General features: G+C 46.7%; 1 protein-coding gene across 1 annotated transcript in view; it reads right to left on the bottom strand.

Moving 5' to 3' along the window:
* SHB (SH2 domain containing adaptor protein B) overlaps positions 1 to 13194 on the bottom strand; it is a 347131-nt gene that overhangs the window by 176704 nt on the left and 157233 nt on the right. Inside the window, exon 3 of the mRNA XM_063914230.1 lies at positions 9912 to 10124. Coding sequence (XP_063770300.1) covers positions 9912 to 10124 — 213 coding nt within the window. The remainder of the gene's footprint in view (positions 1 to 9911; positions 10125 to 13194) is intronic.

The following is a 13194-nucleotide window of genomic DNA, read 5'->3' as shown; positions in this document are numbered from 1 at the left end:
CATATATAGAAATGCATCCTTTAAATGCTCTATAGTCAATAAAATACTGTCCCTGTCAAGGGTATCAATATTTTTAGTCAGGGAATCCGACCAAGCCACCCCAGCTCTGCACATCCAGGCTGAGGCGATCGCTGGTCGCAGTATAACACCAGTATGTGTGTATATACTTTTTATGATATTTTCCAGCCTCCTGTCAGCTGGCTCCTTGAGGACGGCCCTATCTATAGACGGTACCGCCACTTGTTCTGATAAGCGTGTGAGCGCCTTATCCACCCTAAGGGGTGTTTCCCAACGCGCCCTAACTTCTGGCGGGAAAGGGTATACCGCCCATATTTTCTATCGGGGGGAACCCACGCATCATCACACACTTCATTTAATTTATCTGATTCAGGAAAAACTACGGTAGTTTTTTCACATCCCACATAATACCCTCTTTTGTGGTACTTGTAGTATCAGAAATATGTAACACCTCCTTCATTGCCCTTAACGTGTGGCCCTAATAAGGAATACGTTTGTTTATTCACCGTCGACACTGGATTCAGTGTCCCTGTCTGTGTCTGTGTCGACCGACTAAAGTAAACGGGCGTTTTAAAAACCCCTGACGGTGTTTTTGAGACGTCTGGACCGGTACTAATTGTTTTTAGGCCGTCTCATGTCGTCAACCGACCTTGCCGCGTGTTGACATTATCACGTAATTCCCTAAATAAGCCATCCATTCCGGTGTCGACTCCCTAGAGAGTGACATCACCATTACAGGCAATTGCTCCGCCTCCTCACCAACATCGTCCTCATACATGTCGACACACACGTACCGACACACAGCACACACACAGGGAATGCTCTGATAGAGGACAGGACCTACTAGCCCTTTGGAGAGACAGAGGGAGAGTTTGCCAGCACACACCAAAAACGCTATAATTATATAGGGACAACCTTATATAAGTGTTTTCCCTCATAACATCTTTTTTATATATTTCTAACGCCAAATTAGTGCCCCCCCTCTCTGTTTTAACCCTGTTTCTGTAGTGCAGTGCAGGGGAGAGCCTGGGAGCCTTCCCTCCAGCCTTTCTGTGAGGGAAAATGGCGCTGTGTGCTGAGATAGGCCCCGCCCCTTTTTCGGCGGCCTCGTCTCCCGCTCTTAACGGATTCTGGCAGGGGTTAAATATCTCCATATAGCCCCCGGAGGCTATATGTGAGGTATTTTTAGCCAAAAATAGGTTTTCATTGCCTCCCAGGGCGCCCCCCTTCCAGCGCCCTGCACCCTCAGTGACTGCCGTGTGAAGTGTGCTGAGAGGAAATGGCGCACAGCTGCAGTGCTGTGCGCTACCTTAAGAAGACTGAGGAGTCTTCATGCCGCCGATTCTGGACCTTCTTCTTGTTTCAGCATCTGCAAGGGGGCCGGCGGCGAGGCTCCGGTGACCATCCAGGCTGTACCTGTGATCGTCCCTCTGGAGCTAATGTCCAGTAGCCAAAGAAGCCAATCCATCCTGCACGCAGGTGAGTTCACTTCTTCTCCCCTAAGTCCCTCGTTGCAGTGATCCTGTTGCCAGCAGGACTCACTGTAAAATAAAAAACCTAAGCTAAACTTTTCTAAGCAGCTCTTTAGGAGAGCCACCTAGATTGCACCCTTCTCGGCCGGGCACAAAAATCTAACTGAGGCTTGGAGGAGGGTCATAGGGGGAGGAGCCAGTGCACACCACCTGATCCTAAAGCTTTACTTTTTGTGCCCTGTCTCCTGCGGAGCCGCTATTCCCCACGGTCCTTTCAGGAACCCCAGCATCCACTAGGACGATAGAGAAACACTATTATTTTATTTACATTGTAAGACAGTCAATGGAAAGGTGCACACAAGTTACATATAAATCAGAGTACATCTGCAGGAGCGATTCTTTACGCTAAATGCACCTAAACAGCGTGAATGAAATGAGTGTATTCTGACGCTACTAACTGAGCAAAACAGTACTGTAGATCTTCAGCGTTTGTGTATTGCACATGACCTGAATTCCCTCCCTGTGCAGGCTCCCAGGGGGGAAGGGCGATGGGGGTAAGGGGAGACCATGGAAAATACTGTGCCTTTGAAATGCAATTACATGAGCGCCCGAGTCCACTACGGCATACTGTAACCCAACACCAATGGGAAGGAAGTGCCAACCTTTTTTTTTATGTGTTCCCGTGACATTCATTTAAAAAAAGTCTTTTTTCTCTCTAATACATCCAATGGAAGGATGAACACAGGTTTCACATAAATCAAAGTACATCTGCAGGAGCGATTCTTTACGCTAAATGCAACTGCACAGCGGCAATGAGTAGGAATGAGTGTATTCTGACGCTACTAAGTGAGCAAAACAGTACTACAGTATACAGTAGATATTCGGCGTTTGTGTATTGCACATGACCTGAATTCCCTCCCTGTCTCTTGCATGATCTGTGCAGGCTCCCAGGGGGGAAGGGCAACAGGCTAGCAGGAGGCGGTGGAAAATACTGTACCGTGCTTTACAAATGCGAGCGTCCGAGTCCTCTAAGGCATAAACCAACACCAATGGGGTGGGGGCCGGGCGCTGTGTGCAGTACTTTCACACATGAAATTGGGAATCTCTCATGAGGCGTCGTGGGCTAGGGGTGAAGGCTCCCACCTCCCACGCTGGGGGTCCAGGGTTCGAGACCTGATGTGCTTTCTTTTTTTTTTTTTATTGTAAAAATACACTATTATTTTATTTACATTGTAAGACAGTCAATGGAAAGGTGCACACAAGTTACATATAAATCAGAGTACATCTGCAGGAGCGATTCTTTACGCTAAATGCAACTGCACAGCGGCAATGAAATGAGTGTATTCTGACGTACTGTACTGTACATCTTCGGTATTTGTGTATTGCATAGGACCTGTGCAGGCTCCCAGGGGGGAAGGGCGTAGGGCAAGACAGTGGAAAATACCGTGGTCAAAGAAAGGGCATATTCAAAACTAAGGGAAGCACAAAGTACATTAACTACGTTGAATGCCTGGAACGCACGACGTCTGAGACGCACAACGTCTGAGACGCTCATTGAGCATAAGGACGGTGTCATGGCTGCTGGAAGGGACCGTCCTTACTCTCTGGGTGAGCTGCGTCTCCTCATTTGCTGGCGGGACAGAACTCTCGCCAGCAACGAGGAGAAAATGAGGGCGTACCGGAGGGCAGGCAGGGACATCCTCCGGAGGTATAACCGGAGGAGAACAGTGAGGTCACTCCAGAGGAGATGGAGTGACCTCGTCAGGAGGACCCCAAGACGCCTGCAGGCCATAAGGGATTGTAAGTACAGTACATTACTGTAGATTACTGTACTTTAAGTTACTGTAGTTACAGGTACAGTACATTATAGCAGGGGCTGCTGTAGCAGCAGGTATCCGGTCTATACAGCACTGTATTTGTGGTAAACAAATGGTTAAACAAGGACCAAACATTAACCCGGGTCAAAAGGTCAATTTGTTTTTTGGTGTCGACCTAGATTAGACCACAGGTTCTCAAACTCAGTCCTCAGGACCCCACACAGTGCAGGTTTTGCAGGTCTCACAGAATCACAAGTGAAAAAATTAGCTCCACCTACTGTATGGACCTTCTAAAATGTGTCAGTTAGTAATTAATACACCTGTGCACCTGCTGGTTTACCTGCAAAACATGCACTGTGTGGGGTCCTGAGGACCGAGTTTGAGAACCACTGCATTAGACCATGCAGTAGTGCCCTTTCCTTATGTTACACCAGAAAATATTGTAGTACACCTTATACACATACAGTACAGTAATGCCACACAATAGTAATGCATTTCATATTTACATTTTCTGATTTAATTTCATAGAGCCGCAGTCACTCACAGAATATAGGCATGTACTGTAGCATCTCATTTTATTCAGCAGAAGCTGATTATTCCCGTTTGGCTAGTTTGCCGCCTCTGTACAGTATATTACAATAGAAAAAAGTTATAGTGTCAGTGAAAAAAGCACCTCATGACAGATACTGTACACAAGCTCATGTCTAAATACTGTATACTGTAAGCAGTGACATTAAGGGGTACAGTATATGCAATTGCGGTCGAATTCCGGCAGGAATACGGAAAAAATGGACACGGGATCCCCCATCTTTTTAGAACCAGCACCGGGCTCTGCGCCTGGTCCTGGTGCAAAAAATAAGGGGGACAAAAAAGCGTAGGGGTTCCCCGTATTTTTTGAACCAGCACTGGGCTCCACTAGCTGGACAGATAATGCACAGCCGGGGGACACTTTTATACCGGTCCCTGCGGCCATGGAATTAAATACCCAACTAGTCACACCTGGCCGGGGTACCCTGGAGGAGTGGGGACCCCTTAAATCAAGGGGACCCCCCTCCAGCCACTCGATTATCTCTATCGCCCCTGTGTATTGTAGCTAGGGGATTGTGACGCTCCTTCAGCATTGCCCCGTAGCCTGCAAAATCTGTGCTGTTGTTTGCTCCATAGCTGAGTGCCTCCTAGGAGCTAAGAGTCACAGGCGGTAGCCATTTCAATTGAGTCTGCCCTGCTATAGAATTGTATGTGTACAGTACCGTACGGTGCATAGAACCTTTACAGTAGAAACTCTCCTGCAGCTTTGGCCTGCTTTATGTAAAACTTGTGTTTTGTCAGTTTGCTATGCGATCGAGCCCGGTGTAACGTACAGTACTGTAATGTGCATAGACCTCGCTTATCTCTGTGTATTTTGGCTAGGGGATTGTGACGCTCCTTCAGCATCGCCCCGTAGCCTGCACAACTTATGCCATTTCTCATTCCATACCCGACTGCTGCCTGTCACGAGGTGGGGGTTCAGGGGTAGTGGTCATTTTGACAGTGTGCTATGCGATTGAGTCCGGTGTACCGTAATACTGTATGCAATCCTACAGTAGCTTATCCCCATCGCCCGTGTATTTTGGCTAGGGGATTGTGACGCTCCTTCAGCATTGCCCCATAACCTGCACAAGGGTTCAGGGGCGGCGGCCATTTTGCCAGTGTGCTATGCGATCGAGTCCGGTGTACCATAATGTGCATACTGTGTATTTTAGCTAGGGGATTGTGACGCTCCTTCAGCATTGCCCCATAGTCTGTACAATCTGGACTATTACTTGCTCCGTAGCCTAGGGCCTCTGTGGGGCAAGGAGTCATAGGTGGTAGCCATTTCTATTCAGTCTGCCCAGCTACAGAATTGTATGTGTACTGTACGGAGCATAGAACCTTAACATTAGAACCGCTCATGCAGCTTTGCCCTGGTTTATGTGAATAAAAAAAATAATAAAGTGTCTGAAAAAAACTAACATGCATTCGTACTTAAGGAATCGAACCCGGGACTCTGAGTATAGGAAGCGAAACACTTCCCCACTTCGCCACAGACAAATGTATAAATCCATTGGTTTTGATTATGCTGTAATGGCTACGGGATTAGGACGATAACATACTGTACAAAATTCCTAATCTTGAGAGGCAATAGTGAACTTCTAACACACATCCATTTGCGACAGTGTACACTACTGGTTTTATGTTTTGTCTGCGGTACTTGGACGCTCACATACAGTACAGTATTCATAAAGTATTGTAGATGGATCATATACTGTATGCTGTACTATTTGCGTCTGTGTCGTATATACAGTACTGTATTAAATAATGCAGCGTAATGAGTATTTACTGTATGCAGCGTAATGAGATGCCTTAGTAAAGTAGTCCTTATTATATATTTCAGTATTGTATTTTACGGGAGACCACACGCATGCGCAGTGGTAATTGTAAAAAGCGACATCTGGTGGCTGATCGCAGGTATTACACGTAAAGGTAACGCCAAACGCTCTGTCTGCCTCCGTGCGATTAGGTACGCCTCTCTGTGACTAGGCGCGCCTCCCTACGCTGCATATGCTCGATCGGGACAAACACCTCAGCCACTCAAGATAAAGGTGGCTACATCTGTAGTACAGATTTTGACTATCTGTGCTTGAGATTTTGTCTATGTACGATTTTGACTATCCTTTGTACCAGATTGTACACTAGATAGTCAAGATTCACTTGCCTGCACAGTCTATCTAGCCTAGGGGTGGGCAACCGATTCTGCCTGTCCCGCTGTCCCATAGCACTGTGCAATGACAAGCGGCCCGGCTGAGCAGCTTGTCATTGCGCTACGAAGCTCCGAGATGCGGCGCCGCTGAGGAAATACCCGGTCACGCCATAGGGTCTGCTGACCAGGATTTCCTCCGTGACATCAGGCGCTGGGCGGCATAGGGGGCGGAGCCACGGCAGGAGCGTGCAGAGGGCAGCGGATCGCGGATCTGGCAGAAGGCAGTGGATAATCTGGGCAGCACTGCCACTGTGAAAGAAATACATCAAAGGTAAAGCTGCTATATGGGTCCGGGAGGGGGGGGGGGGGGAGAAGGAGAGGAGGGGGGTATAGACTGCTGTATAGGTTCAGGGAAGGGGGGTAGAGACTGCTGTATAGGTTCAGGGGAAGGGGGGTAGAGACTGCTATATGGGTTCAGGGGAGGGGGTGAAGGGGGGTAGTGACTGCTATATGGGTTCAGGGGTGGGGGAAGGGGGGTAGTGACTGCTATATGGGTTCAGGGGTGGGGGAAGGGGGGTAGAGACTGCTATATGGGTTTAAGGGAGAGGGGAGGTTTGAGACTGCTATGTGGGTTCAGGGAAGAGGAGGAGAGGGGGGGGGGAGCTAGTAACCAGCTGTGAATACGATTGATAACAGCATTACACAGGATGCTGTTTGTTTGTTTTCAGCAGTTTTTGTTTTATTTATTTTTATTAGTGGATGTGTTTTTTAGACATTTGTATTTTGCCTGTAAAAAACTACGTATGCGGTGTAATGTATAAGGTGTTTTTATATATATATATATATATATATATATATATATATATATATATATATATATGTATAACTATGGGCCTAATTCAGACCTGATCGCTAGGGTGTGATTTTTGCACTGCTACGATCAGGTAGTTGCCGCCTACAGGGGGAGGGGGAAATCACTGTGCAGGTGTGCGATCGCATGTGCAGAGAGCTGCACAAACAGAAGTTTGTGCAGTCTCTGCACAGCCCAGGACTTACTCTTCCAGTGCGATGATCGGGGCCGGAGCTGACGTCAGAAACCCTCCCTCCAAACGCCTGGTCCCTCCTGCGTTTTTCCGTGCACTCCTCTAAAACGGTCAGTTGCCACCCACAAACGGCCTCTTCCTGTCAATCACCTTGCGATCGCCTGTGCGATCGCTTTGATCGCACCATCCCATCACTGCCCGATGCTCCCCAGCGCGGCAGACCGACGTGCCTGCGCACTGCAATGCATGCGCAGTTCAGACCCAATCACCCGCTGTGCGAAAATACACAGCAGCGAGCGGGTCAGAATTGGGATCTATAACGGGTCTTATTTTGAGTTGGCTGCATTTGCATCTTGCAGCAACTGCTGACTAAGGGGCCGATTCAGACCTGATCACTGTGCTGCAAATTTTGCTGTCCTGCGTTCAGGTAGTCGCCTCCCCCAGGAGGAGTGTAAATTCGCCAGTGCAAGTGTGCAATCGTATGTGTACGCAGAGCTGCAAAAATCTACTTTGTGCAATCTCTGCGCAGCCCAGGACTTACTCCTACAAATATTTGTCATTCATATTAGGCCCCGCCCTTGTGTGTGGCCCTCGAACATTCACTGGAAGTGTTAAGCGGCCCCCCAGCTGAAATAATTGCCCACCCCTGATCTAGCCTTACGATACGGACCCCACGGGAGCGCGCATCGGGATCGAATCTGTATCGCAAGCTGTTTAGCACCATGAGATATGCACTAACTTTTCCTAAGATTTTAACTATATAGTCAAAATCTCACAGATTTATCTCACCGTGTGTACACACCCTTAGATTTGGTTGGCGTGTGCTCAAACTGAAATCTAAATTGCAGAGTAAAAATAAAGCTGTCTAACATTTGTGGGCTACATGCAAAAGCAGCCAGTATTTACCCTGCACAGAAACAAAATACATGCATTTGTACCCCTTGCACTGCAACATGGTTTGTTCCAGTTACAAAGTTACTTAGTTTTTTTTCTGCTTTACTTCAAAATCAGAATCAGATCAACCAAAGGCATAGTTATACTTTATGCATGGCGTGTGACTGCTACGGGATATAGGCAGCCTTCTGGACCAGGCCCTCCCCCCTGCACACAGTTACGCTGCCAGTGAGCAGGCACTCATATCCCGAGTCCTTCAGGCTTTTTCTCCTTCCTTAGTGTGCTGCTGCAGGCACAGCTTTTATTTCCAGCTGGCTCAGTCTCTCCTCACTGATGCTGAGGGAGTCCTCCCAGCATCCGTAAGGAGAGACGGAGGTGGCCGAGATAGCATGTGTGTCTACAGCAACACACTGCTAAGAAAGCAGAAAAACGCACATGCCTCAGGAGGAGAGCGCCTGCCCTGCTCTGAGTAGCTTATGGCATGGACCGGTGGAAATTTTTGATATGGGGCCCCCATAGGCCCAGCTATACCCCTGCCTATAATAAATTACAACCAACTACAGGTTGAGTATCCCTTATCCAAAATGCTTGGGACCAGAGGTATTTTGGATATGGGATTTTTCCGTATTTTGGAATAATTGCATACCATAATGAGATATCATGGTGATGGGACCTAAGTCTAAGCACAGAATACATTTATGTTTCATATACACCTTATACACACAGCCTGAAGGTAATTTTAGCCAATATTTTTTATAACTTTGTGCATTAAACAAAGTGTGTGTACATTCACACAATTCATTTATGTTTCATATACACCTTATACACACAGCCTGGAGGTCATTTAATACAATATTTTTAATAACTTTGTGTATTAAACAAAGTTTGTGTACATTGAGCCATCAAAAAACAAAGGTTTAATTATCTCACTCTCACTCAAAAAAGTCCGTATTTCGGAATATTCCGTATTTCGGAATATTTGGATATGGGATACTCAACCTGTATTACTAAATTAGCATTAAAAGATTTTAATCAATATAAAATATATCCTGCTCAGAGTATTTTGAAAAATGGCTTGTAAATGGATAATCTCATCATTGGCATGGCCTAAACCTATAATGCACAGTCCTTTAGTTGGCCTCTAGCCAGTCCTATAACCCTATAGTTTTTAATGTGTTTACCTCATTTAATAGTATGCAAGTGCACGATGTGCAAGTTTAACAAAAGTTCAATTTTCGTCAGGTAAACGTGTTCAGATACAAAGAGTTGATTTAGAAAAAGGTGAAGAATTAGACTATAAAAGACAACCCTGCTGTTTCACATAGAAGCCAGACTTCGCTTTTTGAAAGCAAATGAACCCGACAATAATAAATTGATTATGCCCTTGCTGTCAGAGGGGGAGGCATCTGTTTCAGAAATCACCTAGTAATGCAGATGACACGGCTGCAAGTGTCGCTTCTTTCTGCAGAGCTAGACATGATTACAGAAACAGATGCTGAGCTAGCTGAAGTACAGGGGACCCTGTTGACTGGATTCCGGGTGGTCTGTTAGACTAATTAAACATACAATATCATTCTTGTGTGATCCGAAATTGTTCATGGTGTGACATTAACAGCCAGAGGAGTCTGTGACACCTGGAGAAACTGTCGGAACCCATCAGAAAGCCAAAACACTTTTAACATTTTATGTAACTTGGGAAGTGAAAACAGTCTTAAACCTTCCTGAACATCAAAATAAGGATTACTCAGGTTTAACAAGCTGGGTAAGAAAACAGATTCATGTTAGTAAGGGCAGTTTAATGGGTGAGTGACACCAGCAAGGTGAGAGCTCTTCATCCCCTCTACAATAGACAGTGGGCATTCAGGCGCTAGCTAACAAAAGATAAAACATTCACCCAGCCTGCAACAATGCAAAGAACAAAACAATCACTTGTACACATTAGAGATACCTGCCAAAGCTGGTAATGCCTTATTCCATTCCCATGGCTGGTCATACTCATCAGCAGGCCGGTCATCATCTTGAGGCAACTTGCTCTCTCGCATTCGCAGGCCAACCAGGCTTTCTGAATCGGACTCTATTCCATTACACTCTGGCTCATACGGCGTGTCATACAGCTGGATGCTTGTCTGAGGCAGCTTCTGACTTTCTTGCTTCTGAATATCTAAATGAAAAAAACATAAGAGAACACAATTTCATGACGACTGTATGGCACAAATAAATGATAAGTTTTTTTTTTTGTTTTTTTTTTTTCAAAGTATGTTACAACTGATCTAGATAAAACGTGAAAGTGCCTCTATAACCAGATCGCTAAAACACTGGTCTTCACAGATTCCTGGTTCTGCCAGTGTTCCCTCAGTTCTGCAAAACAAATCTATATAAACACATAATGATACAGACAATCAATAAGCAATTAGTACATATAATAAGATTTTACTTACCGATAAATCTATTTCTCATAGTCCGTAGTGGATGCTGGGGACTCCGTCAGGACCATGGGGAATAGCGGCTCCGCAGGAGACAGGGCACAAAAGCAAGCTTTTAGGATCACATGGTGTGTACTGGCTCCTCCCCCTATGACCCTCCTCCAAGCCTCAGTTAGGTACTGTGCCCGGACGAGCGTACACAATAAGGAAGGATCTTGAATCCCGGGTAAGACTCATACCAGCCACACCAATCACACCGTACAACTTGTGATTTGAACCCAGTTAACAGTATGATAACAATGAAGTAGCCTCTAAAAAAGATGGCTCACAACAATAATAACCCGATTTTTTTGTAACAATAACTATGTACAAGTAATGCAGACAATCCGCACTTGGGATGGGCGCCCAGCATCCACTACGGACTATGAGAAATAGATTTATCGGTAAGTAAAATCTTATTTTCTCTAACGTCCTAGTGGATGCTGGGGACTCCGTCAGGACCATGGGGATTATACCAAAGCTCCCAAACGGGCGGGAGAGTGCGGATGACTCTGCAGCACCGAATGAGAGAACTCCAGGTCCTCCTCAGCCAGGGTATCAAATTTGTAGAATTTAGCAAACGTGTTTGCCCCTGACCAAGTAGCTGCTCGGCAAAGTTGTAAAGCCGAGACCCCTCGGGCAGCCACCCAAGATGAGCCCACCTTCCTTGTGGAATGGGCATTTACAGATTTTGGCTGTGGCAGGCCTGCCACAGAATGTGCAAGCTGAATTGTACTACAAATCCAACGAGCAATAGTCTGCTTAGAAGCAGGAGCACCCAGCTTTTTGGGTGCCTACAATATAAACAGCAAGTCAGACTTTCTGACTCCAGCCGTCCTGGAATTATATATATATATATATTTTCAGGGCCCTGACAACGTCTAGCAACTTGGAGTCCTCCAAGTCCCTAGTAGCCGCAGGCACCACAATAGGTTGTTTCAGGTGAAACGCTGACACCACCTTAGGAAGAAACTGGGGACGAGTCCGCAGTTCTGCCCTGTCCGAATGGAAAATCAAATATGGGCTTTTGTAAGACAAAGCCGCCAATTTTGACAATCGCCTGGCCGAGGCCAGGGCCAACAGCATGGTCACTTTCCATGTGAGATATTTCAAATCCACAGATTTGAGTGGTTCAAACCAATATGATTTGAGGAATCCCAACACTACGTTGAGATCCCACGGTGCCACTGGAAGCACACAAGGGCTGTATATGCAATACTCCCTTGACAAACGTCTGGACTTCAGGAACTGAAGCCAATTCTTTCTGGAAGAAAATCTATAGGGCCGAAACTTGAACCTTAATGGACCCCAATTTGAGGCTCATAGACACTCCTGTTTGCAGGAAGTGCAGAAATCGACCTAGTTGAAATTTTTTCGTGGGGCCTTCCTGGCCTCACCCACGCAACATATTTTTACCACATGTGGTGATAACGTTGTGCGGTCACCTCCTTCCTGGCTTTGACCAGGGTAGGTATGACCTCTTCCGGAATGCCTTTTCCCTTAGGATCCGGCGTTCAAACCGCCATGCCCTCAAACGCAGTCGCGGTAAGTCTTGGAACAGACAAGGTCCCTGCTGGAGCAGGTCCTTTCTTAAAGGCCGATGCCACGGTTCCTCTTGGAACAGACATGGTACTTGCTGAAAGCAAATCCCTTCTTAGCTCCCGAGGCCATTAGTCCTCTGTGAGCATCTCTTGAAGTTCCGGTTACCAAGTCCCTCTTGGCCAATCCGGAGCCACGAGTATAGTTCTTACTCCTCTATGTCTTATAATTCTCAATACCTTGGTTATGAGAAGCAGAGAAGGGAACACATACACCGACTGTTACACCCACGGTGTTACCAGGACGTCCACAGCTATCGCCTGAAGGTCTCGTGACCTGGCGCAATACCTGTCCCATTTTTTTGTTCGGGCGGGACGCCATCATGTCCACCTTTGGTCTTTCCCAACGGTTCACAATCATGCGGAAAACTTCCCGATGAAGTTCCCACTCTCCCGGGTGGAGGTCGTGCCTGCTGAGGAAGTCTGCTTCCCAGTCGTCCACTCCCGGAATGAACACTGCTGACAGTGCTATCACATGATTTTCCGCCTAGCGAAAAATCCTTGCAGTTTTGCCACTGCCCTCCTGCTTCTTGTGCCGCCCTTTCTGTTTACGTGGGCGACTGCCGTGATGTTATCCCACTGGATCAATACCGGCTGACCTTGAAGCAGAGGTCTTGCTAAGCTTAGAGCATTATAAATTTGCTCTTAGCTCCAGTATATTTATGTGGAGAGAATTCTCCAGACTTGATCACACTCCTTGTGTGACTGCTCCCCAGCCTCTCAGGCTGGCCTCCGTGGTCACGAGCATCCAATCCTGAATGCCGAATCTGCGGCCCTCTAGAAGATGAGCACTCTGTAATCACCACAGGAGAGACACCCTTGTCCTTGGATATAGGGTTATCCGCTGATGCATCTGAAGATGCGATCCGGACCATTTGTCCAGCAGATCCCACTGAAGAGTTCTTGCGTGAAATCTGCCGAATGGAAGCGCTTCGTAATAAGCCACCATTTTTACCAGGACTCTTGTGCAATGATGCACTGACACTTTTCCTGGTTTTAGGAGGATCCCGATTAGCTCGGATAACTCCCTGGCTTTCTCCTCTGGGAGAAACACCTTTTTCTGGACTGTGTCCAGAATCATCCCTAGGACCAGCAGACGTGTCGTCGGAACAACTGCGGTTTTGGAATATTTAGAATCCACCCGTGCTGTCGTAGAACGACTTGAGATAGT

The sequence above is a fragment of the Pseudophryne corroboree genome, chromosome 1 (genome assembly GCF_028390025.1).
Source record: "Pseudophryne corroboree isolate aPseCor3 chromosome 1, aPseCor3.hap2, whole genome shotgun sequence".
Lineage (NCBI taxonomy): Eukaryota > Metazoa > Chordata > Amphibia > Anura > Myobatrachidae > Pseudophryne > Pseudophryne corroboree.
Note: the sequence above shows the minus strand (reverse complement) of the source record. Positions and strands in the feature narration are given on the sequence as shown.